Below are 26656 nucleotides of genomic sequence, written 5' to 3' on the forward strand. Positions count from 1 at the left end.
GGCAGGGTTGTTTTTACGGATACCTTTCTGAGATACCTCTTGGCTTTTTGGTTCAGCTTATTCAATTGTTCGTTGTTTACGATTATATATGTAAATCTGATTATCCTTGCATATCTTCATATCTCTTCTTCGTACAATATATGGGTATGACCCTCTCTTCTCATCACCCCAACATGCATCACTCCACCCCACCAGATTGTATACCCACTACCCCCCAATCAACCCCCTCCCACTCGTCATCATCATATTACTCAACAGCTCAACCTGGCTCTTCAGCGCCGCCATCTCCGTAGTCTTATCCTTGATCTCCTTGGCCCTCTCCGCCAACTCCGTGGTCTTCTCCTTGACCTGCTTCGTCCGTTCCGTCAACATGCGTCTCAGCTCTGCATTCTCCCGCCTCAACTGGTCGACTTCTATATCGACGGCCTCAGGAGGATTCGGTGGTGGACCGCGATTGTCCAGTGTGGGGTCGATTCGTGAATCTTTTCGGACGAGTGGGAAGGGCGCGGGCGGTTTGAGGGTGTGAGGAGTGGGGTGTTGGTATGTGTTTTGTGGGTGTGGAGCGGGTCGTTGAGTCGGATGGTTTGTGCTGGTGTCGGCGTTGAGTTGTGCGGTGTCGTGGATATCGGCTTCGGCTTCGCCCTCAGCCTCGTCGTCTGAGCTGTTGAGGCCGTCGCCGACTTGTTGACCCGCTGCTTTCCGGGCTCGCTTTATCTGCGCTCGTATGTTGTATACGTCGCGCTTGAAGATGTGTATGCCAGGTAGTCTTGCTTGTAGCACTTCGACTGTTCTTCCAACCCCTCGGTCGCGTCCCTGATTGGGTTCGCCCTTTCGTAGCATTTCCTGCTCAACGATTCTCCAGACGAGACCGCCACGCTCGAGGCTGTGTTGTGGCTTCTTCGGTGCCTGGGTAGATGCGCTGGGTATGTCTTCGTCGCCGTCGGCTTCCGCGTCCACGTCTTCGAGGGTTTCCTGATTTTGCGTCAGGCTCGACTTGGCGAGTTCCTCCTTCGCTGTGACGCCTCCAACCCCGATGCGCCCTCCGACTACACCCCACGTCCTCTTCCGTTGTACAGCCCATCCGGCACTCTCGCGCCCGGGGTGGTTGTGTTGTGGTTCGCCCACGCGCAAGAGCCATGTGCCGTCGTCCTGTTTCTTGCCCTCGATCCACATCTTGCATCCTGTCTTATAGCTGACCCTATTCTTCCTGACCCTCGTCTCGGCTGTAAGCTTATGGGTGTTCTTTGGCTGGCCATAGCAGACGCAGGCGAGCTTGATGCGCGACCGGTTTTTAGCCGTCGTATTGATAGATAGCGCATATCCGTTTTCGGCGGCGTGCGACTGCGCGTAATCGTGGAGGGATTGCCATGAAGGGTGTATCGAGTTGGAAGGCGGGAGCATAGCGAACTGACTGTCGGACGCGTCATTGTCTAGGGGTGCTTGTGCCGAATTGTGCTGGATGCCGATGTAGGATGCTTCGGATGTAGGGCTATGGATCCTGTAGTCGTGATGTTGGCCAGCTAAGCCATGCTGGAAGCTTTCGCGCTTTCCAGACGTGTCGTCTGGGGAGTAGCTGTTATCGTGCTGTTGCCCGTGGTCGTTCATACTGGCAGCATGTTGGGCGTTGGCGGTGGTGGGCTCGCAATAGGCTGCCATGTTGCCGTTGCGGACTGCGACATGATGATGCGACGCGGCATAGGCATCGTAAGGTGGCTGTTGGTTCGCGATGGCGTTACCGTGATTGTACGTGGGGACGTGGTCGAAGTTGTGATGGCGGGCGAAGGTGGCTGCCATGGTTGGTTTGATATGGAGCGCTCTCGCCATGTTCCGGATTACTTCAGCCACGGCCGTTTGTCGCTGTTGGAGATATCCGTCAGGTCTGCGCACATGGCGATTATCTCCAGAATATGAGCTATGCGACTTTGGTCAATGCTGCCATATTTGGGTGGAGAGGTCCCAGGCTCAGACATATTCGTCGCTGGTACGTCGCTCTCTGCGCTTCAGCCGATTGGCTGCCCGGAACTCGAGCATCAATGTTGCCCTCACAACCAAGCAAAGCAAAACGCGTCAGAACATCATTCTACTTTCATTTTGACTACACCAGACGAGGCTTGCAGCGGATGCGCGCGTTGTCCATTTAATATACCCAACGAAGACCGCAGTAGCCTTAGTCCCTTAAGGTGACATCTACCCACATGTCCTTGATCTCCCATAGCCCAAGCGAGTTGAACGTCTTCCATGGTTGCAGTGGGTTGGTCAACGACAGATCAAAGTGCCTCAACAACTCAAAGATGCACTTGTGTATCTCAATCAACGCGATGTTGCGTCCCAGGCAAAGCCATCGACCGTACCCAAATATCATATCGTTGGTCTTCGTCATCCTGGTCAGACGGTCTTTCGCATCCTCGTCGCTTGTGTCGATCAGCCAGCGTTCAGGACGGAAAGTACCACAGTCCTCGCCGTAGAGAGCGCGGTTGTTGCGGTGCATCGTCCAGGCTGAGTAGCCGACCAAGGTGCCACCGGGGATGTGATACTCCTTGTTGTCGATGGTCACGACATCTCCTTCATCTGGAGTGACCCTTGAAAAGATGTTGGCGACTGGTGGATGTATCTGCAGGGTGTACTGTTAGCGCATACTGGCTCAAAGATCCTTGTTCTTTCCAGAAAGGACGAGACGTACTCGCATTCCTTCACGGACGACAGCGCCTAAATATGGTAGGCGGCGCACCTCTGCATCTGAGATGATGCCAGGAGATGCGGGAGCCGTGCCGCTTCTGACGGCTTCATCTATCTCAGATTGCAGCTTTGCATACACGCGCGGATGGCTCATGACATATAGCAAAATGGTCCGAATGGCAGCAGCCGTAGTGTCAGATCCAGCGAGAATCTGCTCGAAGACTTCCTGGACTAAGCACGGTGGATCAGTCGACGCCCGGAATCGTGGGTTACAACACTCATGTCACTTACAAAGATCGTTTCCAGAGAGACCATGGCGGACGAATGATGCGAACATATCAGACTTGTCTTCAGTTGACTTCAACATCCTGGAGTCGACAATCTTTCGTGCTTGAGCCATCATGTTACCGAACCCAGTGGCATCCTTCTCCGATGGACTAATGGCGGGGCCAATTATAGGCGTGTCTCTGAGCCAGGCTATACCCATTGCGAAGGCCGTGTTCCCAATCTTGAGACCCTCTTCGCTCGATTTCAGGTAGTCTTTGAGGTCTTTGTCGGCATTCAAGTCACCGAATGCTTCTCCCAGACCTACATGGCTAATTACGTCCAATGTAAAGAAGGGGATCTTCTGAGCTAGATCCATGGCCTGAGATGGTTTCGTTGACGCTTTCGAGGCCGCATACTTGCGCACCAAAGTCACAAGTTCTTTTACATGGAGGTCTATTGAAGGCTCTAGTGTTGGATTCTCTTTACCAGAGTACTGCAATACGTTAGTAAGTGCAGATCGGCCACGCAGCTGCTCAAATTTCCGCTAGAGGTGCGCAACCTCATCATCCAGATTGTGTATCCACGTACCCCGGCTGTCATCTTCTTCCGTCTGGCATCATGGCTATCGTTGTCGCAATCTGTAAAGACATTGTCTTTCCCCGTCTCAAACCGAGCACTATGGTAATACCATGATGATCGCTTATACGGTGAGCGCACGGCATTGATCCGTGCCCAGTATTCTGGGTCTGATGTTATGAGGTGGTTCGGTGCGATCCTGGCAATCGGCCCTTATGAGGAGTATCAGTATAAGGCCACCAGATCGCGTAGCACTTTTGCCTTCCTGGCACGTACCGTACTTCTCGCAAACCTCGCCGTAGTACCTAGGAGATTGGCCACCGATAACAGCTCTGGAATGCCACAGCCAAGAGAATCCCGTCGTCCTGGGTCCGGCGAGATGTCTCAGACGCAAGTACTGTCGTATGCGGCCGATAGCGAAGAACGCCACAGCGACGAATGCGATGGCGTACAGGCGCTGTGAGACGCTGTCAAGCAATGACTCGGGCGGAACAGACTCCATGGCTTGCCTGAAGTGATGTCAGAGCGCAAGGATTTGAAGTTGCAAATGATGAATGGGAGTTCTTCCCATCAGTGGGGCAACCCTTCGTGAAAGCGCGGGCGCCGTTATGCGCTACAGAAACTAGCGGAGAGCGTTGCTGCAAGCTCCTATTGAACCATTGTTACTGGGCCTGATCGGTCAAGCACCAATTTGGAGGATTGGAGAAGATGCGGAGCTCGCAGCTGCATGGTGACCAAGCCATGTGTTGTCAAAACTTACAGTGCGTGAGCCCCACCAACGAGCAACGTTTGACGGAAGTCATGGCGACATCTGGAACCAAGTCCAATCCCTCACAGAGGATAGCGGGAACCGGAGTGGTTTGCAAGCGTCGCGGCACGTCAAGACTGCTTGCGCTAGCGTCGTGTCTTTGATTGTCAAGGTTCCCCAGCTGGGCGATTGAGGCACGCAACAAGCTGATAGGGCAAGTTTGTACAGCAGCAATGCCGCGTCAAGTGACTCAAGTCTCATCTTACACGAAGCAGTAACCGACTCTTGATGTTTTCGCAATCAAATCTCGTCCGATCGCGAAACTTACTCCAGCGAATCATTCGGTGGAGAACACTCCGGTCGAAAACAGGCTACGATGCGTCGTGTCGAGCCTGCAGGAAGCTCCCGCGATCTCGGTCCACAACCACGTTTTTGCCCTTGTATGCACGTTGGTGTGAAGCATTTCGGACCTCAGCGCCAGTTTGTTCTAGCCCTGTGGAGAGGCGCAGCCTTGATCGTGTTACCGTCTGGGCAGGGTCTTCGTAACGGCACCTACCGTTATTAATCATCTCTCCCTTCTGGTAGGGTCTACCTTTGAATTTTTCCGTACTTTTTCCGCATCTGAAGTCATTCGAGACCCATCAAACGACGTCATAGTAGTTTTTGTATACTCGCTTATCTACTTGCCCCATTTCTTTCCGTGCCGTTGCTGTACGATTGAGGCACAGTCGCGGCTATTGTCACTGGCCTTGACAGCCGCGCTAACAGTCGCTCGAAGAACACTTGAGACTTACAAAACTTGTGGCGGCCAGTTTTCCATTAGCCAAGTTGTTCAGCTTACAGAGTGAAACAGAATCTCTACGATGGCAACTCTTGGAAAAGGAAAAGAGAAGGCAATTGAGGGCGAGTCAGCAACTGCACCATCAGATAATCCAATTGCTGGAGATGGCTCCGCGAACGTTGCGCCACCATATCCTGGAACTGCATCACCATTAAAGGATAATACTGTATCATCTGACGCACCAGAAGAGGCGACCACCTCACCAGATCCAGCGGAAGCATCTGCTGGTCAAGCAATTCTAACGGGGCTTCCCTCAGAAACAGTGGAAGGTCCTGCACCAACAGCGGAAGTTGTCAACCCACTTGTGTTAGTTGTAAGTATTCCAAACTCCCCTTCACATAGTTTGATCATTCATACATGATGCGCCGCGGAACAAACGTCGCAACCCAGTATTTCTCAAGAAGCTTCTAACATCAGCAGGATAGTACAGACGCCGACTCGGCTCTAGGCGACGATGACGCTGCAAGCGACACAACATCCATTGCGTCAACCATACATAAAGGTCGTTTCGAAAACGGCCGCCGTTACCACAAGTACCGTGAGGGCGAAAATGATTACTGGGGCCCCAACGATGAGATCCAGAACGATCAACTCGACATTGCGCATCACATGTTTCTGATCATGCTGAACCAGAAGCTGCATTTGGCGCCTATCAAAGAACCAAGGAAGGTGTTGGATCTGGGATGCGGAACAGGGATTTGGTGTATGGACATGGCCGACGGTATGTCTCTTACTCCATCTCTTGAATGCCATAACTAACTTATTACCCAGAGTACCCCGGTGCTGAGATCCTAGGCGTAGACCTCTCCCCCATCCAACCACAATTCACACCTCCAAACTGCAAATTCGAAATCGACGACGTCACCCTCCCATGGACATACAACCAGCCCTTCGACTTCATCAACATCCGCTCCTTATACGGCTCCATCGGCGACTGGCCAGCACTATACACACAAGTCTACAACAACCTCGAGCCAGGCGGCTACCTCCACGAAATGGAAATGAGCATCCAGTTCAAATCCGACGATGGCACGCTGACCAAAGAACACGTCTTGTCTCAGTGGAGCGATCTCTTCCATGAAGCATCGGAGCGTTTCGGTAAGTCGTTCTACGAGGTGTGGAATTTGTCGACGTATATTCGTAATGCGGGGTTTAAAGATGTCGAAGAGCGGGTGTACAAGGTGCCTGTAAATGGGTGGCCGGCTGATCCACATATGAAAGAGCTGGGAAGGTGGAATTTACTGCATATCACGCAGGGAGCAGAGGGCTGGGGACTGTATCTGCTGACGAAGGTTATGGGCTGGACGGTAGAGGAGGCCCAGATTTTCTTTGCTAAGTTCAGATCGGGAGTGAAGGAGAGGAAGGTGCATGCGTACTTTGAAGTCGTGGTAATCCATGCGAGGAAACCTTGAGAGAGGGTGGAGATGACAGCGCCTACATTATTAATACTCTTGCGCGTCGTTAAGACACCGGGATGCAGTGCAAGAGAGAAGGATCGCAAATTGAAATGATAGCGTCATGATGCGTCGTTGATTAAAGTATTACTTAAAGCCAGGGTATACGCATAGGGAATATCAATCTGAACCAAATACCTCAGCTTCATCTCCGCTCCTTCACGGTGCCTACTTACGATCAGGAGGTGGAGTGGCTGTCCTGGGTACCTCTCCCGATTTTGGATCGGGAAGATGCGACACACTCGGGAGATCAGCTACCGACGCTGACTGCTCTTCCTCCTTCTCTTTGTTGTCCTTGAGGATAAGTGGTTCTTGAGGCGGAGAAGCAGGCGTTATCTTCCCGCTCTCCCTAGTCTTCGCCTTTGACTGATCACCAAAGATGGAGTCGGTTTCCTCGTTGATGGAGGAGGCGCTGCTGATACGTCCAGCCTGGCCGTCTTCAGCAGCGAGGCGCTCCTTCTCGAGACGGGTTTCGCGACCGCGCTTGTGGCAGTACCAGAACACGAATAGCAGTACTAAATAGAGTCAGCTTGTGGTCCAAACGCGATACGAACATGATACGGACCGAATACTGCCAAACTCATGATGACATTGGTTCCAGTTGCCAGAGCAGGGAACCTGAACTTCAGGAAGTTCACGATGCTTCTCAGCGCCGTTGCAACAGCACCTTGAGCGGACACCAGAGACTTCAGACTCGGTACTTTTGGCACTTGGGGAAGCATAGACCTCTTGCCCTTGGGCTTGCTGGAAGCCTGTGCATCGAACCCTGGCTTCTCGGACGACGCAGCCATGAGCTCTGGGCCGAGAGTGGCTGTGAGCTTGGCAGGCAAACTCTTGACCAGGTTCTGCAGGAAAGGTGGTAGATTGCCGTACATCTTCTTGAGTTGGTTATCGTAATCTGTAAACAACTTCTCGAGGTCGTTGTAGGCTGTTGGTACCCCGTTTATGAGATCTTTTAGAACCTGCGTGAACTTGTTGAGAAGTTCTTCCGACTCTTTGCTGAAGCTGAAGACGCGGTTATTGACAGCTGAGAGGTTGAGCTGATCCAATATATCCGTCAACTCCTTGTCCTCCTTCTGCGCATCGGTAAGCTCGGCAGCCTTGGCGGATTCGGCGGCAGCGAGTAGGTCATCTGCGAATTGAGTCCTGTCCTTCTCCGTGACTACGATCTTCTTGTCTTTCGAGGCCTTCTCCCCGTCCTTCTTGGCGAACTTGGGCAGCTGGAAGTAGGACATGACGCTCTTCTTCCTGCCCAGTCCACCCTCAGCGGCCTTCCCTTTGCCCTTGTCGCTAGCGTCAGCAGTGGTCTCGGGTGGACTCATGGGGAGCGGCACTTTGTCTGCATTGTCCATGAGGGCTGTTTGCGCATCCCTGCCGACCTTCTTCTCGCCATTGTCGTCGACTATTTCGGTACGCTGAGGGAGGGGTGGGGGTGTGCCTTCGGGCTCCGCGGCGATGGCGGCAAGTCGCTCAAGGAATCGCTGGTCTTCGGCGTCAAGGACAGGCTCGCTTCCTACTTCTTCGCTGGCGTTGGCGACAGTTGGTGCTGGTGGAGAGGGGACGGGGCCGCTAGGGCCAGCAGCGGGTTCTTCGATCTTTGGGACGGCAGCATCCTCGACTTTCGGTACGGCGGATTCCGAGACTTTGGGAGGGTCTTCGATGGGAGGGGCACCGGGTTTCTGTTTTGACTGAGGGAACAGCTGCTTTGACTGGCGGCGCACTTTCTCCAGATAGGATGCCATGTTGGATATGCGCGTCTGCCTTGGGTGGTGGCAGGTATGGATGTGGTGAGAGACGCGTCAGAGGATCGGGCGTTTGTAGGGTATATGTCGCACTCTAGATTTGACGTGGAATGCTTGGGGGCGATCTTGCAGGCTCGGCGTCGCTTGCTATGTCGTCGTCGGCGCTGTAGAGGCCCTGATTTGATGTCCCGCGTTTACACGTGCTACGTCATGGGCAGGGGTGTCGATCTAGAGCTCGCGCCACGCCGTGAGGGGCGACTAGCGCGACTCATGACTTCTCACACTGCGACGCGTCAAACCTCGCCCCGACAGCACGAGACTGGAAAGATTCTGGAACACGTCAATTCCTGGTAGGATCTGGACGCAAACTCTCGGCAACCCTCTTCACAGCTTCGGTCGCTGATGTACCGATATCCATTGCAAAATTAGCCTTCGACGAATCCGCCACTGCAAACAATCGCTATGCATGCCTAAGCATTGCGCTCGGAAAGGTCTACCTGGATTTGGAAGACGTCGAATACTCATAATCGCTAGATCAGTGTCTTTTGTAGCTGTTCCAATTATGGAACAGCAGCCGCGATCACACAATCAATCTTCGTTGGAACTACACACGGCTCGTGACTTTCCACTACTATGTAGTGGCATTTCTTCCGCCTTAGCTTTCATTCACGTTGATGCTGTAGATAAGTTCATCTCCGACCTACTTTCGGTCCACCGATTAGCCAGATCCGATAGGTGTCCAAGGACTACAGTACAATGGCATATCATTCAGGCGGCGATCATTCCTGGCTTCGAGGTTCCTTCGGAAGATACGCTTTCCGATCGATACGCGGTTTCGCCTGCTTATGTCGAATTTCCGAATATCACGAGACCGGTCACCGCAGCATAGCACAGCTCTCAAATCAAGCGATAACATTAGTCACGCACCCTCAACGAGCGATATTGAGTAAAACTCAGGGCGGTTGTTGCGGCTATTCACATGTTTTGGTTTGCCTCCTGATCACTCCGAAGCTGACCAAATCCGAGCCTTCAAGGACAGCACTTCAATGTGTGACAGGGACCTACACCTCGTTCATGTCCTACATATCAGATATGATATCTCAAAGCTGCATTCTCACTACTGCCCCGTTCTCTTACATGTAGGGGACGCAGAAGAATCGCAATCACGTGCTTTCGTCGACCACGTCTACAGCCCGCACTCCTCCCCACCCCACTATATAAGCAGTATATTACTTCATTCCTCCATCTTTCCTGCATCATCTTGATCGCCCACAATAACTTTGAAGTAAGTCAATACATTTCTTGTCTGCGCGAATTATCTGATTTGGGCTCACTGAAGCCTCCGGCCGCACACCGTGCGCAATCGGACTACCCACCTTTACCTTTGGCGCCTACAGTGGGCTAACGCGTTTGTTCTTTTGCAGCCCTGACAGACTACCCCGCGGTGCCTCAGTACACCAAAACGATACAACTCATCAGGCGATCAAACACTGTGTCGCGCTTCACAGTACCAACGCTATACATATTACCGCCGCAACCACCACTGTAGTTTGCAACATGGCTAATGACGCCTTCAACTTCTACGGTAAGTACTGTCGTATTTGCCCTGCCTGCGCGTTTTCTAACAAAAAACAATAGGCGACGAGTCAGATGACGCCAAGCCCGTTCAGAACGACTTGAACGACGCAGTCGGCAGTGCTAGTGGTGAGGACGACGACTACATCGAGGACGCTGCTCAAGCAGCTGACGATGTAAGTATATGAATTGATCATTAGGAAACCGCTAACTTTAAATAGTCCGATGACGGCGACTTCAAGCTCGATGGCTATGAGGATCTCGGCATCCCGGAAGACGAGGACGAGGTAGAGGTCGAGGTAGACGACTACGATCCCGAGTACGACGACAACATGACCGGTCAGAAGCGCAAGCGCGTCCGAACCAATAACGCCTCCAAGACCAAGGGTCTTCAGCGGTCCGTCATTGGTGTCCCAACTGGCGACGCTGAAGCTTTCATATTGGATGAAGACAACAGCTTTCTCTACACCAAGCCTTCGCGCAAGCCCGGTACTTTTGGCCGCCACGACCGTCGCAAGGGCGAGAGTCTTCCAGCTTATCACAAGCGTGTCACTCACGAGTTGGACTCTGATGACGAACTCATGATGACGATGCGTGAGAAGGGCTTCAGTGATCGCCAGATCGCCGACAAGCTTGCCAAGGATGGCCGTGTTCGCTACGACCAGAAGTCCATCTCCACGCGCATCATGCGCATCCGCCTTGCTCAGTGTGAGAACGTCGACTTCCTGCTAAAGGAGGGATACAAGGAGTGGGAATACGCCGATGTAAGTGCCTGGCCAAGTGACACCCCCTTTTTGATTTGGCTAATTTAAACTTTTAGGATGAACTTCTGGTCCAGTCCTACGCACTCGCCGACATCGAGGTCAACTACGAGTTGGAGCGCATTCGCGCCTGGCGCTTCCGCAAAGTCTCCGATTACATGCGTCGCCTGAACAAGAACGCACTCTTCTCTGCCAAGGCCTGCCGTAACCGTTACAATGAACTTGTCGAAGGCACAGCCCGCATTCCCACCGATATGGACGACGACCCGGACGCCCGCCGTATGGAAATGGAAGAGTTCCGCATGATGCGTGAGAAGACCCGTATCAAGGAGCAGGCCGACAAGGACGCCCTGGAAGCTGCGGAGGCTAAGATCAAGAACGACGCCAGGGTGCTCAACGCTCAGAAGGCAGAGGAGATTGCAGAGAAGCGCCAAGCCAAAGAACAGGCAAAGGCTCATCGCGCCATGACCCGTGCCGCCCAAGCCCAGATCCGCCTTGCCCGAGCCAACGCGAATGCTCTATCAAAGTCTCAGCGCAACACCCAGATCAAGACCAAGGGCAAAGCCCAGGAAACAAAGAAGAGCGAGGAAGCCTCTCCGGCCCCGACCAAGACCAAGACCAAGAAAGTGGACCCCAACTACACCGATCCGCGTTCTTACCTCTCCTTCCTTGATCTGAAGAAAATGTGTGAGAATCGTGGTATTGATCTTCCGCGCAGGGTGGACAAGGACACCCTGCTGCAGGCTATAGTTGATGCTGATGACGAGTACAACCAGAACGAGCTCAAGAAGATGTGTCGCTCCAAGGGCTTGAATGCCAACACCAGTAAGCTGGTGATGAAACAGTCGCTGGCTTTGGCTTCGGCAAAGGCTTGTGACTCGTACGATGCAGGAGTCGCCGCTGCCAATGGCACTGCCATTACTACTGTTGAGAACGACGGTGACGATGAGATGGACATGGAGGAGGAGTAGGTGGGTTCGAGGCGACTTCACGGTATTGAATGTGGAGGAAGGTGAGACTAAAAGTGGTTTGACTAACGTCACGGTGGATTATGCATGCAGTGCCTGAGCACAGTGGATGGGATGTATCCCTCAGGATGAGATGAAAAGTGGGAGTTCATGGCTAGATAAAGATACTTATTCTCCAGGCAATGAAATCGTTATAAAACAGACTCTCGTAGAAAATTAGAATATGTGAACATCGTGGACCCTACCAGCACTCCCACTTCTGACCACCCATAGCCACCAGCCTGTTGAACAACTCGTCTCTCAACGGAAGCGCCATTATGCGGTATTCGTTGAGCTGCCTGTCAGTAATGATCAATCCATCAGCGACCTCGCGACCCATAGCCCAACCAACAACCAACTTCGCCTTCCAGCCAAAGCCACCGACCTTCTTCATCTCCATGATTTCTCCAACAGGTAAACTCCAGGACGGGTGCAGATCCTCTCTATCTGCGCTACCAATCTTCTCGATAGTCTTGTCTGTGGAAAAGGCGATAGATGGAATCGTGGACTTGGTAGCGATGTACACATGTCCTTTCTTGCCATCATGTCGGGCTTTGAATTCGACTGGACCGGATGTGAGATCAACTCCCCTGCGTGGTACAGCGCCCAGTCTGTTCTTGGCATGGGTGGAGCCGGCGGCAGCTTTGACTTTGTCGGCTGTCATGGTGGTCTCGACGCCGCCCTTGACAGTGCCGCGGAAGAAGTTGAGGATCTTAGTTCCCTTCTTGCCGTGCTTGCTGTCTTTAGCTTGGTCGATATCTTCGCCGCCGGTCTCGTGGGCAGTAGTAGGATCGTGAGCCATGGCTTCATCAAGTTCTTCTTGGGTTGCGTTGAGTGGCCAGTCGGCACCTGTGGCGCGCAACTCTTCTTCGTTGATATCGACAGGCTTCTCTTCTGGTGCTTGCGCTACATGAGGCGGCGGTGGCAGCGGGGCTTTATTCGCTTCGCCGAGTCTGAGAAGAGTAACGGTGAGTTGGGCGTTGGTAGGTACACCCTTGAGTAGCGTATTACGGAGCTCGAGCAGCTTTTGCCAGTTGGGAAACTTCTTGTTAAGAAGCGCTAGTCCTCGCTGTATTACAGGGTCACCGAAGAAGCCAAAGCCAGCACCGAAAGTGACACCCTTCATGAACATGTACGATGTTACAAATAGTGACACAAGAACGAGTGGTGCCACTACGACTGCGAGTCGAAGATGAGACCTGTTCTTTGGGAACGGGGGAGTTGGTTCAAGCATACTGTGATCATGTCAGTAACTTCTGGTAAACTCTGACAGACGGTTGCTTACTTCGCGAACCGCTCCCATGTGTCTGTGACATCTGCGATACCGTGCATAATAGGCCTCATTTTTGTCCACATGGCAGTCTCCATGGGAACTTTAGTCTTGTCGTGGTGCTTGCTGGGCTTGGCACCCGCAGCCTGATCCCTTGCATCTGCAGCACCGATGGCGAGCCTAGTAGGGTCCGGTACACTGCTGTCAGGAGAGTCTTCATCTGGAGGCTCTCCCTGTGGGTGCTTGCCAGTCGCGCTCGATAGCGCTATCGACGCAAAGCCGTTGACGAAGTTCGAGGCCTCTTGCTCAACAGCCTCACCCTTGTGATTCTCAGGTGCTCCAGTAGCACTGTCTGTACTGCCTAGAGTTCCAGACTTCGGCTTCTGTACACCTCCCGTAGAGCTGACAAGAGCGATAGGTGCTGGCGGGAACATGGCACCGCGAGCCGGAGGGTAGACAATGAGCGTAACCAAGGTCACCGTTATCAAGGGCACGATCATGTCGAAAATCCAGGCGGCAAAGTATGCGGAGCAGAACCATGCAGTGCGACGCGTCTCTCTCCATGAGCGGATGCGAACGATGTGCTTGCCGAATCCGATTAGACCGATGCCCTATGCGCGGTTAAATCAAGCGCGATCGTTACTTGCTCTCCAATGCTTACTATAGTCATATATAAGCGTTCGATGTTGGCACGAAGCTTGTCTGGCGAGAACTCTTCCTCATCCGCGATGTTCATGTCCAAGCCTCCAGGAGGCGCTGTTGGAATCTCTTTGACATGGTACATTTGCTACTCACTGTCAGTACCCGATCGTAGGGTTGCAATTACACCTTGCTCTCACCTTATTGAAACGTCGGACCAACAGCCACAAGTCCTCATTACCCAGACCTCCGACGAGCGGCTTCGCGACGAGTTCCTTTGGCTCATTCCATCCAAGGTCCACCACTTCATCTCCGTGAGCTATCTGCGCAGCACCCTTCTCTTCCGGAGGCGCTGACTTAGCAGCCTCTAGGGCTAGCGCATGGCTCTCCGTAGGCGCATTCCGTAGCGTGGTAGACTTCCCCTCATGTTCTGTAGGGTCCGTATCCGGGATAGGCAGGAGGTCCTTGTAGACCACACCTCCGGTCGACATGTTGACGTCCAGTATTAGGCGTCAGATGTGCGTAGGTGTGAATGTATCGAGGTCAAAGGGTAAAGGGAGGAGGGTAGCCTTGCAATGTATTGGCCTTCATACGGCAAGAAAGACGCGTAGGGCCGCAATTGCCCTCTACGTCATGTACGCACTAACGACCCGTGGACGGCAAGCCACACGCATCAGTGGCGATCAGAAGCCACAGGACGCTATATTGGAGCCTTAACTTCAACACCGTTGAGGCTCGTAACCGTACGCTAAATGCTAGCAATCAAGTATTCATCGTGCCTCTGTATGCGCCTCACCGCGTTGTCTTGATGCTTTCCCAAAATCTGGGTGAACGTGTGGAGCTGACAGGATCTATGGTTTCGAAGACCGCGGAAAGCGATCATGATCGCCAAACCCCACCACATCTGGCCTCCCGTGTTTTCCCTGCTTCGATCCTGTCCAAATCAGGTGTGCCATGCCTTTCCAGGCCCAAGCCATACCAAAAAGGTGGCTCGCAGCAATTTTGCGATGACTGGAAAGAAGTGCCGTATTGCGCGCCAACACAGGTGTGGGCGTGTGACGTCATCGGACGCTTTGCAGCGCAGTGGAGCAGCACGAATGGACGCGTAGTGGGAATAGCCATCGTTTACTTTACCACATAGTTTGCGTGTAATGGCTAATGCTTTCAAATTGATTCAGGACTTCTTTGTTCAAGGCCAAAAGATATTATCCAAGACTGCCACGAGAGAGACGCTGCACATGACCCGCGATTGGAGAGTGGCTGAAGAAGCGAGGTATATGACTAACGGCCGTGGTAGATGTCTATATCTACGTGAAAGTGAGCATTAACGTTTGGTAATGGGAAGCGACGCTCATGCGCAAGCTTATTTATCATGATTTACCCAACATATGTATCAGGCCTTGCTCGTGCGTTACCGTGGTCGAAAGCATGATGCCATCATGCTTCGCTCTTAATTCCTCCTGGCTACTATGCGCGCCAGCCCAGTGTAACTCCGCCAGCCCCTGCTCAAAGATTGGCTTTGAAGGCCTGTTGTTTCCACTTGGTCTGAGCTCCAATCTACTCCCTTTGCTTCTGTCCGCGAAGCCATCAGTCTGTCTTCGGTAGCCGCGCGAATCGTACGAGGTATTGAAACGGAAAGCGTTGAGAAGAACGGCAAATGCGGGGCAGCAGCCAATGATGACAGCTGGAAAAGATTAGTGATTGTATGTAATGGTTTCTGAGTCTCGACATACCAATGGAACACTCCACCATGCCCCAGATAGCGAGCCAAGTGGGATCAAGTGGTTGGCCTGCAGCCTCGGGCTTTGATGCGTTGATCGCAACTTGCGTGACTCGGAGACAGGCGAAGAGGATACAAACGACACCCGTTGCGAAGAGACACAAGACTGATATTTTCTTGCTTCTTGGCATCTGGAGATTCCAGGTGAGAAATGTTGGAAGTGCCATAACTATGAGAGCTAACAGTCAGCAGATAGAACAGAGATGTACAGGTGCTACATGACATACTCATCATATTTGTTGAAGTATCTGCGGCAAAGGAGTAGTACAGGCTGACAAGCTGGGTATGGTGCGGACCTTCGCCAGTCTAGAGCGGGAAGTGATTAGTAGGCAGCGCAGTATGTATCGTGTGCACAAGGACTTACACATCCTCCTGTCCAGAAGCCAGGTATGGTACCGCATGACTGGAAGTAGAAAACATAATTGCCAGCAAAAGTCTTTCTCCAACGTCAGCCGTCGTCCAAGTGAGTGCCACCAAAGTCAGCATAACTGTAGTATCTTACCACCAAGCAGATTCCAGCTATGCACCACCACACAAAGGTCCAGCGCGGAGATATGCCATTCAGTAATCTCCTGTAAAGCAGCAGCAAAGATAGTTTGATGGACCACAGCACTGCCCAAAACATGCAGAAGGCAATGAAAACCATCTTCGCCATCAGCATACTATCATGCCGAAATTCTGGATAAGGTGGTATTTCCCGATTCGAGACAGCGTATACTCTCTGCATATAGGGAGACAATGCAATGTAGAGAGCGCACATCGTCACATAAATGGCGAATGCGACAAACACAAAGTAGTCAGAGGCTGTCAGCCTTCTCGGCCTGATGATATTGAGACCAATCCTCGCAAGGACAACTGAGCTCGTCAAGCCAAGCATAGAGTATGCGACCTTCAGCACTGTTCCCTGGGCGAAACCGTTCGTTTTTGCCGACATCGTTGCTGATATGGTGTAGACCGGAAGTAAACAAAGACAACAAAGATACAATGGATAGTATCGGTCATTGATCGTCGGAGCAAGCTCCGAGACCTGATAGTTATTCGATATCATTGTCGTGTCAGTGCATGCGAGCATGCGGCGTAAGACCACTCCCAGGTTTCGTGTCTACCGGCAGAGGGGATCACATTGACCAAAGGGCCATGACCAATTTCCAGCACCGGATCTGCAATCGCTGATTGCTTGATCGTAGTCAGGGGTAGACAGGGCTATCCAAGATCTCGCTGTTGTAAATTTAGTATACCTCCCTCGAACTTGCTCTTGCATGTTGACAGCAGCGTGGACTTATCCATGACCGAGTTAACAAGGTTGGTCAATTCTGGAAGAACGACGCAGAGTAAGAGCCATGCACCAAAGATACACGTTCCCCTCCTGTACAAGAGTGGGATAAGATGGATAGCGCACAAGACTCTCTGTGGATGAACAGTGGCACTGGAGATGTCGCTTGCGCCTGCCGAATTCCGTGCCGCCGCTGTTCTACTCGCCTGCCTCCGGAGCGTAAAACGCTCCTATGACACTGCGGTTCGTTTCGCTTGCACCAGATCAAGATGCAGGTGTTATCGGGTAGAGCAATCCCTTTGCCAAGACAATGGATGAGTTGACGCGGAGTGGCGTGCAGGTGCCACCAGGCACAGTGTCGGAGGGCGCGGCGCGATCTAGCGCTTATTCAGCATCCGTGCGGCCCACTCTCCCCGAAACATGGGCGTGACGGGCTGGCAGGAAGGGTCGCCCTTCAACTTTCATCTGGCCTACAATGTACTACCATCTGGCCTACAATGTACTACCCACCTTCTTTCGATAGGCACGCTACCTGTGCGCAACAATCAGAGCGACAGGTCGGATTGAAGCCGGCGATTTAAGTACAATTACCTAGGACGCGTAGAGGGTGCTTCATCTACCACATTGCATCTCGCTTCCATTCATGCTTAACTAGGTACAGATACCGAGGACTCCATCGCGTACGCGAGAATGGACTCGCATCTGCGTGTTCCATCGCACAAGCTCCTGCACATGCGCGTACCTGCACGCGACTCTTCTCGAGCCAATGCTCCGAGATTGAAGTATGCTCATTCGCCTCAGGCAGCGCCACCTCTTCGATGCAGGTTCCACGGCAGAACCGAATTGCGGCGCGGTATGCGGCTAAGCATCGTTTTCATACAGCGGCGCTTCTAGACAACAAATTATGATCCTTCGGATTCCCTTGAAGTCGCAAAGCGCAAGGAGACGTCTGCCCAGGTAAGGTTGCTAAACGACGCGCAGAATCAATGTCTTTCCAGTAATAAATAGCTCTGGAAAGCTCCAACTTCTTTCCACCGAACCTCCAATCCAAGCCCAACATGAAGGCTTCGTTCCTTGCCAGTCTTGGAGCCCTCGCTGGCAACGCAGTCGCCCAGGACGCCTTCGAGCCTACTGACTTCAACGTCACGGAAGCCCTCTTCGCCAATGGCGTCAATGTCTCTGCTCTTCCCGACTTGGCTGCTTTAGTCGAGAAGCGCTCACTCTCTAGCCCGTGTACCGCCGCTGTAAGGAATCTGTAACGCCATTTGTGTAGGAGACTCCAGCTAACATGCTCAACAGTGTAGCTCACTAAAGCTCATCTTCGGAAGCAAGCTACTTTCTAGCGGTTCAGAATCCTACGATACCTTCACGAGCGGATACTGGTCCAACCAGGCAGCCTCTGTCAACCCAGCCTGCGTTTTCCGGCCTTCGAAGGCGATCGACGTATCGACGACGATATTAGTATCCCGTCTCACACAATGTCCCTTTGCAGTCAAGGGTGGAGGACACACCGCGTTCCCGGGCGCGTCTAGCATTGAGGGTGGCATAACCATTACCATGGAGGCGATGAACGAGATCACACTTTCCAGCAACAAAAAGACTGCATTCATCGGACCCGGAAACCGATGGGGGGCGGTATATACAAAGCTTGGAGAGCACAACCTCGCTGTCGTTGGTGGGCGCGCATCGGATGTAGGCCTCGGTCTTGTTCTTGGTGGTGGCATCTCCCACCAGTCCAGTATCTACGGATACGCATGCGATAATGTTGCGTCTTACGAGGTTGTAACTGCATCGGGAATTATCTTGAAGGTCACGCCAACTCTGTTCCCTGATCTGTATTGGGCCCTTCGCGGAGGCGGCAACAACTTCGGTATAGTTACAAGATTTGAGCTGGAGACAATTCCCCAGGGTTTGATGTGGGGTGGCACCCGAGTTCATACGCAAGCCAGCTACCCAGCGCTGATCGACGCTTTTGCATCAATGGCTGAGGGCGCTACCGAAGACCCGAAATCAGCCCAGATCTTGTCATTTGCTGTGACAGCGGGCAACGCAGCAGCCCAAATCCAACTGGAGTATCTCGAGCCCGTTGACGAAACCAACCCACCTGCTATTCTGAAGAAGTACCTTGACATCCCTCCACTCATGGCAAATACTTTGAACAGAACCTTGGCAAACGACACGGTCATGCTCACCAACCAGATGCCCGGAGGCCGCCGCTATGCATTCTGGGCAGCCACATACAAGCTCGACAGGGAGTTCATGGCCTGGCTGCAAGCGCGTCACGAGAGGGACGTAGGCCCGCTAGCGGACCAGGGCGCTCTGGCGTTCCAAGCCTTCACCGTGCCGGCTATGGAGCAGATGAGCAAGAAGGGCGGCAACGCACTTGGTCTCTCCCCCGCCGACGGTCCACTCATGCATACTCTACTTTACGTGGTCTGGGACGACGCGTCCAAGGATGAACAGCTAAACAAAGCCGCACTGGATTTGATGAACGCCGCCAAGGCTGAGGCGAAAGACCGGAATTTGTACACCGAGTTCATCTACCTCAACTATGCTGGACCGTACCAGAACGTAATTCCGAGCTACGGAGACGAGAAGCTAGCAAAGCTCAAGTCGATTGCGAAGAAGTACGATCCCGCTGCTGTCTTTCAAAAGCTGCAGCCTGGTGGGTTCAAGCTTGAGGGTGCGCCCTACGGGGAGACTATATAGACGTTGACTTGTCTTGTATAGATTCATTCAAGCTGCCAAACCTTCAGATTCTGATGCTGACATTACCTTTACTCTACGCTAAGATACATCAAAAAAGCAATACACCTGGTGCCTACGAATAAGTCTTTGGATTGAAGAATAATGCGATATATTCGATAGAACGTACACTCGTAATATGCGCCCAATAAGAACGGCCTTTCGTCTGTGTATCACATTCGCGCTTAGCTGCGACCCATCGCTGTGCTGAGCTATCAATTCTGAACCATCCCAGCTCGTTATCATCTGCCAAAATGGGCTATCGTCCATAGCCAGGCAGCTCTTGAGGTCTAATTGGAACACCAGGCAATTCCACAGGCCTTTGCGGGACCGGAGCCTCGTGCAGGAAACTATCCTGGGTAGGAGCTTCGTGCCTATACTCTGATGACAATTCTCCTTTGACTGGTTCGTAGTAGGTTGTCGTCTCTGTGGTTTCCTTTTTCTTCTTATATGACCGTCTTCCAATCAAAGCACCCAGAGCAAGCAGCGCGATAACACCAAAAGCAGCACCCACACCAATTCCGGCTTTCGCGCCTGTCGATAGGCCACCACTGTCGTCATTCGGTGGTATTGTAGTGGGCGATGGGGTTGGAGTGCTCGAGGAACTGGACGAGCTCAATGGAATCGAAGTGCTAGTAGACGACGCGATCGAAGACATCGAAGAACTCGAGATTATGCCCAGGAACACACGATCGACTTTTTCCTTTCCGAAACTAGCATCGTCACCACAGCAAGCGGTTGAGTTGCCACAGCACCAGTACTCAGACGAATCGGTACCATCACAGGGAGTGACATTCACGTCTCCACTTCTTTGATTTGGCTGTGTGTCGATGTAAGCTTTCATAAAGTCAAGGTGTAGGGCGCGATCGTACTGTATTCGTACATAGTTCCTGGCAGCCTCCGGCCTCCCAGTCCGACAATGTACAGGACTCTCTAAAATAGATGAAGTCATTGTCTCCAGTGCTAGCCCTGCAGAGGCCGTTCGGAAGACATGTATCCCAGCCTCCCTCGTTATTGACCACGTTGATGTTGCAACAGATGTGGCTGAGTGGGTCTGAAGTGTCGTTGGAGCAGGGCTGGTACTGGGGATTTGGCTGCCCACCGTCGCGCCAGTAACAGGATTGCGCATAAGCTACTGTAATGAAGGAAGAAAAAAAGAGGGGTTTTGAAAGCATCATGTACAAAGGTTGAGATCAGATGGATCTGCAAGGCGGAGGAGCAGACGTATGGCCATGCTTGTGCGAAGGGGGACCGAGGTTAGTTAAAACATAGGATCACTGCTGGCAAGTGCTTCTATTCTTATTAGGGTGGTTGGTGGAGGATCTTTGGGGCCAGGGGCCAGGCGTTTATCTCATCTTAGACCCTGTCGTGGCTGTGTAACGCGTGCGGTGAGTGGTTGCCAAGCGATAGGGCAAAACCTTGGCAATTTGGGGGCGGAAACCCGCGTTGGCGGCTCAAAAAAAATCGATCTTTTGAACAAAAACATACAACAGCGCCCACCCAACTACTGATCCGCCGGTACACTGCTTGTATATGGCTGAGCGGACGGAAAGCCTAATTCTCAGTCCCATGGTCGTATGTGAAGGAACAGAAATCTCCATGGGTTATATCGTGACCAGAACCTCATGTAACCGAAGCAGGATCAATGCGGTGATGACAGGGATAGATGGCTCTAATCCGACAAGAACAACAGAATATAGAAACAAACATAGTAAACGAAAGTGCAGGAATCGAAGTCCACATTAATACACCCCAAGCGATCCTCTCCAACAATGGCCTTCTGATAACCTCCTACCAAAATGTCAGTTTATCCGCCACCCAATCCGTTACCGCAAAGAAAACATTGTGGCGGTGGAAGAAACTCCGGTTCTTCTTGCCGAGGATATCTATAAAAGCACGGATTAGCCAATGCCTTCATCTCACCTTCTCACTAAGACTTACACATCGGAATCGTCAACGCACAAACAGCGACCTGCGCACTCCCGACGGCGATAAACAGGGTCTTGATTCCCCCACCACCACCTACCCCACTCCGCCGTCCAGCTTCAACAACCCAGTCGAAGCCTTTAAACGTCAGGGCGAAGGAGAACACGTTCTTGAAAACGAGGAGGCACGTGAAAGCTTCGATGGACATGCCGCCTATATTCGTCAGTATCTCAAAGCATGGAGTGGTCTCGGAGACTTACGATGCGCATCGACAATGTATAGCGCACTGGCGACAGCACCACACACCATACCCATAACTACGAGCGCGAAGAAGAAATCAGGCCAAAACCAGCCGTACGTTGCCGTATCTGCGCTGGTCCAACCAAAGCCGTAGATACCAGCACAACCTAATATGAGTTGTGGGACCACGAGCACCATGCGGAACTCGGGTTCGTAGACGCCGTTATTGAGGCGCGTGAGCAGGTTGGCGGACCAGTCGCTAATCAGACCGGTGAGGGCGAAGCCGAGGAGTGCACCGATGAAGGCGCCTGTATACCTTGATGGGATTAGGACATGTAGGTGAAGATATGAACGGAACGTATCAACTTACATGTATCCTGTCTCCTTCTCTCCAAACCAAAGCGGTGGGCCAAGCATAATTGCTGCAAGCACAACACCGATAAGGACCGTGAAACCGATTAGACTGCCTTGGATGAGACAGGCCCATAGTATACCCGGATGCAAGAACAGCGAGAACGGCCGCAGAAGGAGGTGCAGAAACCGCTCATCTGTTTTCCGCCCATTGAACGGCTTCATACTTTCGAGGAAAGTAGCCTTGCGTGGCGAATCGCCCACCGAATGCTGGTCCGCAGAGTTTCCTGCTCCCTTTTCATCCGTGTTTCCAGCTGCTTCGTGTTCAGCAGATGTACTACTCGACCCCCGATTACCCAGGATTTTCATCTCTTCTCCATCCTTAACCAGCAAGTTACCCATAGTGTCGGTGTCAAATTTCTCTTCCCTCCTGAACGCCGTTTCCGGGCAGAAGAGTATGATCAGCGGTAGCATGATCCCCGCGAATATGGCGACAAAATAGAATGTCCACTGATATCCGATTGAATCTGCAATCACTCCTACCAAGACTGGCGTAAGGAACGCGCCTCCGAAGACGGCGAAGTTTGACAACGCCATGCGAACTCCGCGCTCGTGGACGTGATACATATCGCCAACACTGGCTTTAAATCGAGATACAAAGTTAGTGTATGCTTCAAGTAAAATTCAAAGATATCCATGCTTGAACTCACCATTGACGAGCGCTTCGAATGGCGCTAGGCCCACGCCTTGAAATATCCTCGCCCATAAAAATCCAGCATAATTGTTTCCTATCGCGCCACCCCACGCACAACTCACCACGACTATCACAGTTCCTAGAATGTACACATGTCGTTTCCCCCAGATACGCGCTGACGGCACGAAAAAAAAACCTGCGACTCCGACACCCAAGAGGTGGTAGCCGGTCAACAGAGCCATGTCGGTTAGGTTGTGACCAAAGTAAATGGCGAGAGAGACAGTATTGGCGGCAAGAATGGGAGAGAGGGTGCTTGCGATGACTGATATGGAGGATAGAAGAAGGAGAATGGTGTCGCGACGACGAAGCGACCAGTTCTGGAGTATCAGTCAACTATGTGCACTTGCCTAGATTTTGTGCCAGAATGGGACGTTTGAAAGACGTACAAGCGGATCATTCGGATCATCACTCGGCTGCGGAACAAGCAGTATTGTCCCAGTTTTGTCGTACTTCAAGCCTGACCTCCCTATGATAGTTCCTGCATTTCTTTCGATTTCCCTCCGCTGCTCGCCTTCCAATACCTGCGCGGTCCCAGGGACCTGTTCGAGCGCATGGTCAGAGAGGATGCCGAGACCCATTGTCGCACGACCTTATGAGTGCTGAGTGCGGTAGAGCGTCGCAATAGCTACGTGGAATGCATGCGCAAAAAAAAATGTAAGGGAAAAACGGAGTAGGCTGGAAGTGAGGACTGATGATGAAGGCTGACAGTGATGGATGCCGGGGATGTTGAAGGGTCGACGATCTGGGGTGTGGAGATCGTCCAATGGGCCGCGGGAGCTGAACATGCTTCGGTGGAAGGTAGCTAATGGCAAATAGTAGCGGCCGAGCGCGTCCCGACTAGGGGCCGACAAGGCTTCAACTTCGAATGTTCAAGAATAAGCCGCACGGGCACGGGATTAGGCGGATCAGCTGGATTATCCCGCAGCACGTCGTGCAGTCGCAAACAAAAGATGGAGTCAGTCAATGTGTGCGTCTGGAAGATTGTAATCATTACCATCGCGTTCTCAAGTAAGAGAGTTGCGGTGGTTTCACGCCAAACAAGCCGTACAGGCTTTCCAGCCTGGTATCATCGATGTATGTAGTTTCATAGCACCTCCCTTTGAGGGGATACATCAATTAAATGTCTCCAAAGAGGATGCATTCACAGTCACTTGTTATTACAGTTTAGCACTAATGCTCCAGATCTACTAACAGTTGTAAATGCCGAAATAGATTATGATATTAAACAAAGAAGTTTCCAAACTGTGGAAATACACTACAAATAAACCAGGCCATGTCTTCGGTGTGGACAATCGATGTTTGCAAGAAGGTTTTCTTGAGGCGCAAGTCGGGAAGTTGTCTGGTACACGACGCGTCAGGTGCATGGCTGGGGCTGCCGTTCGAACAACGGGCGCTGGGTAAGTGTCCAACAGCGTACAGTGATAACAGTGTTCTCCTACAAAGCAGCGAGCAGTCCGACCATGGCAAGTCCAAGACCGACTCCCGCGCCTGCAGTCTGGATGGGCGCTGCTCCAGTGTTGCCAGCCGCTGATGCTGAAGTGGCGGAGGCGCTTCCTGAAGGGGTCATGGAGGCGGTGCCAGACACTTGTGTGACAGAGGAGTTGCCGGCAGAAGGGGTCGCGCTGCCAGACGGGGCCGCGCTACCAGACGGTGTTGCGCTGCCAGATGCTGTCGCGCTGCCAGACGGGCATGAGGGTTGGGTGTTGACGTCGATGTTCTGAAGTTTGCAAATCTCGACACCGAACTGAGTGGTCGCTGTGATAGTCGTTAGCTGGCACGGGACGCGAAATGGCAAGCGACATACCAGCGATATCCGACTGTGAGCAAGTAGCGAACACACAGCAAGACACAGCGTCGATAATCTTGCTCTCGCAAATGCATGCAATGTCAGTAGCACCGCAGCTGCCTAAGTTGCCACCGAAGCAGGCTTGCTGCGTTTTCGTTAGCTTTCGTTCGCCGGTAGTTATGGTCAATAACTCACAGCACATTGCGGGATCTGGTCAAGAAGACCTTGGGCCAGAGCTGTAGAGCTCAATGCAGCGGCAGCGGCGATAATGGAGAAACGCATGTTGGCAAAGTTTGGTTACTTGAAAGCGACTGTGAAGTGTGATTAACGACGAGGTTTGCTTTAGACCCGTGATACGCGACGGAATCCGCGAGGGGAAGCATGGTTTTGAAGTATCCGCCGGCCTGTGGCAGCGCCCTGAGAGAGACCTAGACCTACGATGGCTGCCAATTTACAGCTGAAGCATGCTTGGTCCCTACCTGATTGGCGGTTCGTTCCACCATTTGACTTCCCGATTGGCAGACTTCTCCACAGACAAGCCGATCCACATGCTTGATCCCAAATCCGGCGCGCACGTCCCTGTTTTAGATCCGTGTTGGGCTAAGGTCGGAAGTAAGCCGGGGATCGGCTCAATTGCTGGAGAGACTGCTGATTGGTACTGGCGTACCAGCCCGACTCAAGACCACCTGGGCAGGCACTAATCTGAACCAAAGGCGCACTCCATTGTCGCGAAAGCGACCGCCGTGTTCTGTTCATACCCGAGCACGGCCCGAATAAACCCAAGTAAACCCAAGTTGATACCAGCACGTCGTCAGGTGTGAGACGGTGCAGGAAGCTGACGTTGGGGTCGTTGATCAGTTTAGGGCAACAAACTCAATCACCCTCGTCAAACAACATGAATGCCGAGCATTATATAACTTTGGGCGAGTATTGTACCACGTAGGTTGCCGCACGCCACCTAATGCGGACTGCGAACGCGAAAACTTAAACACGGTAAGGGCATTACCGGAAGCCCACAAGTTAACACTTCGTGAGCAAACTTTGGAAGTGATAGGACAGAGCGTTCGCCGCAGGAGCTTTGATCACCGACAGCCTCCCCTACGATAGTTGCCTCCAAGACTTCGACCACCGGCGCCTTAGCAGATAGATAATGGCAAGTGCAATGCAGCTCATTCTAAATGTCGCCAAAGACCTCAACAGTAAGATTATAGACTCTTGATGCTATCAAAACCGGCCTGGGCGAGGCTTAGGGGCCGGAGTTTTCGGAGAAAAACACAGAAGACGGTCGTGATTAAGATTGCGATTAGCGCAAATGGCTTAGGGCGAGCGATTGTTGTTAGGAAACCTCACAGGGTGATGTCCGTTATGCCGAAGCTGATGACTTCTGGCATTCTGGAAAGGTTTATGTTGGTAAGCCGTGCGGATCTTCATCGCGCGCTTCAGAGTGTTCCAGCGGTAAGGAGTAAGCGACGGTGGGCGAGAGGGTGGGCGCCAGCAGGTGACGGTACCTAGGTAGCCAACAACATATCGGAGGTCGGCATCTCGTAAAGTGCGCAGACCATACTGTTTCTTCATCTTGGTGTTGGTTCCACGAGGAGAGAGCAAATCGGTCTAGTTCGAGTTTAGCTGGTTGAGGGGTGGTTACCGAAGGCAGGAATGTGCACGGTCGTGTTCTCGAAAATATGAATTTGAATCGAAATCATGCCATTCTGAACACGAAGCTGTCAATCAGCAATGCTATGAGCCTTCAGCGCCAAGATGTAGAGTAGTTTACACATTCTCAAATGGAACAAGTGGACTCCACTACAGCTTCGAGCTTGTGTTGGAGATCCGGGGTTGCTAGTTCAAGGTGAGCTAAAAACCGGAGCTATCCTCGGACCCTTTTATTCACGAACGTCATTTTCTTATCGCTTGCTGAGACCCTTCTAAACCCTTCTTTCATCCACAACGCGCAATTATCGACTGTTCAGCATTTTCATCATGCCCTTGTTCTTCGCGAGATCTTTGGGCTGGAAGCGAAACGTCTTCTGAGTATGGGTGTGTGGCCTGTTCAGTCGGGTCTGCGCGCGTAGACACCGCGCGTAGACATATCGTCAAGAAGGAAAAGTTCATCGCAACAAGTCGCGTTGTTATGCGATTGAAGAGTTGGAAGGAACAATGGCACACCTGCGATCATACTGAGACCTGGTTCCGATCCATCTGACTCACCTCGCCCAACAAACGCTCGACAAACGTCTACGACGAA

The 26656-nt window shown here is 52.3% G+C and overlaps 9 protein-coding genes across 9 annotated transcripts; 3 read left to right on the top strand and 6 right to left on the bottom strand.

Annotated features, from left to right (window-relative positions):
• Window positions 1-207: 207 nt before the first annotated feature.
• On the bottom strand, window positions 208-1794 carry J4E84_000258 (uncharacterized protein; the record flags this gene model as incomplete). Its single annotated transcript, XM_049382900.1, has 1 exon — window positions 208-1794. One exon carries the CDS (start codon window positions 1792-1794, stop codon window positions 208-210), a length of 1587 nt encoding a protein of 528 aa, XP_049248418.1.
• Window positions 1795-2167: 373 nt separating this feature from the next.
• On the bottom strand, window positions 2168-4021 carry J4E84_000259 (uncharacterized protein; the record flags this gene model as incomplete). The annotated part of the gene is made up of 5 exons (XM_049382901.1): window positions 2168-2611; window positions 2681-2907; window positions 2968-3436; window positions 3532-3731; window positions 3796-4021. The coding sequence occupies 5 exons, from the start codon at window positions 4019-4021 to the stop codon at window positions 2168-2170; spliced, it is 1566 nt and encodes a 521-aa protein (XP_049248419.1).
• A 1109-nt stretch (window positions 4022-5130) lies between these two features.
• On the top strand, window positions 5131-6520 carry J4E84_000260 (uncharacterized protein; the record flags this gene model as incomplete). Its single annotated transcript, XM_049382902.1, has 3 exons — window positions 5131-5421; window positions 5529-5829; window positions 5880-6520. The coding sequence occupies 3 exons, from the start codon at window positions 5131-5133 to the stop codon at window positions 6518-6520; spliced, it is 1233 nt and encodes a 410-aa protein (XP_049248420.1).
• A 210-nt stretch (window positions 6521-6730) lies between these two features.
• On the bottom strand, window positions 6731-8304 carry J4E84_000261 (uncharacterized protein; the record flags this gene model as incomplete). Its single annotated transcript, XM_049382903.1, has 2 exons — window positions 6731-7077; window positions 7128-8304. The coding sequence occupies 2 exons, from the start codon at window positions 8302-8304 to the stop codon at window positions 6731-6733; spliced, it is 1524 nt and encodes a 507-aa protein (XP_049248421.1).
• Window positions 8305-9861: 1557 nt separating this feature from the next.
• J4E84_000262 (uncharacterized protein) lies at window positions 9862-11611 on the top strand (the record flags this gene model as incomplete). The annotated part of the gene is made up of 4 exons (XM_049382904.1): window positions 9862-9889; window positions 9943-10055; window positions 10101-10643; window positions 10700-11611. 4 exons carry the CDS (start codon window positions 9862-9864, stop codon window positions 11609-11611), a joined length of 1596 nt encoding a protein of 531 aa, XP_049248422.1.
• Window positions 11612-11849: 238 nt separating this feature from the next.
• On the bottom strand, window positions 11850-14047 carry J4E84_000263 (uncharacterized protein; the record flags this gene model as incomplete). The annotated part of the gene is made up of 4 exons (XM_049382905.1): window positions 11850-12882; window positions 12933-13528; window positions 13579-13704; window positions 13757-14047. 4 exons carry the CDS (start codon window positions 14045-14047, stop codon window positions 11850-11852), a joined length of 2046 nt encoding a protein of 681 aa, XP_049248423.1.
• Window positions 14048-17667: 3620 nt separating this feature from the next.
• J4E84_000264 (uncharacterized protein) lies at window positions 17668-19318 on the top strand (the record flags this gene model as incomplete). Its single annotated transcript, XM_049382906.1, has 2 exons — window positions 17668-17853; window positions 17909-19318. The coding sequence occupies 2 exons, from the start codon at window positions 17668-17670 to the stop codon at window positions 19316-19318; spliced, it is 1596 nt and encodes a 531-aa protein (XP_049248424.1).
• Window positions 19319-21145: 1827 nt separating this feature from the next.
• J4E84_000265 (uncharacterized protein) lies at window positions 21146-23203 on the bottom strand (the record flags this gene model as incomplete). Its single annotated transcript, XM_049382907.1, has 6 exons — window positions 21146-21240; window positions 21296-21493; window positions 21541-21836; window positions 21891-22512; window positions 22582-22942; window positions 23012-23203. The coding sequence occupies 6 exons, from the start codon at window positions 23201-23203 to the stop codon at window positions 21146-21148; spliced, it is 1764 nt and encodes a 587-aa protein (XP_049248425.1).
• Window positions 23204-24060: 857 nt separating this feature from the next.
• On the bottom strand, window positions 24061-24613 carry J4E84_000266 (uncharacterized protein; the record flags this gene model as incomplete). The annotated part of the gene is made up of 2 exons (XM_049382908.1): window positions 24061-24380; window positions 24607-24613. The coding sequence occupies 2 exons, from the start codon at window positions 24611-24613 to the stop codon at window positions 24061-24063; spliced, it is 327 nt and encodes a 108-aa protein (XP_049248426.1).
• Window positions 24614-26656: the final 2043 nt, after the last annotated feature.

Source organism: Alternaria hordeiaustralica, assembly GCF_023758085.1.
Source record: "Alternaria hordeiaustralica strain BMP 2776 chromosome Unknown scaffold_1, whole genome shotgun sequence".
Lineage (NCBI taxonomy): Eukaryota > Fungi > Ascomycota > Dothideomycetes > Pleosporales > Pleosporaceae > Alternaria > Alternaria hordeiaustralica.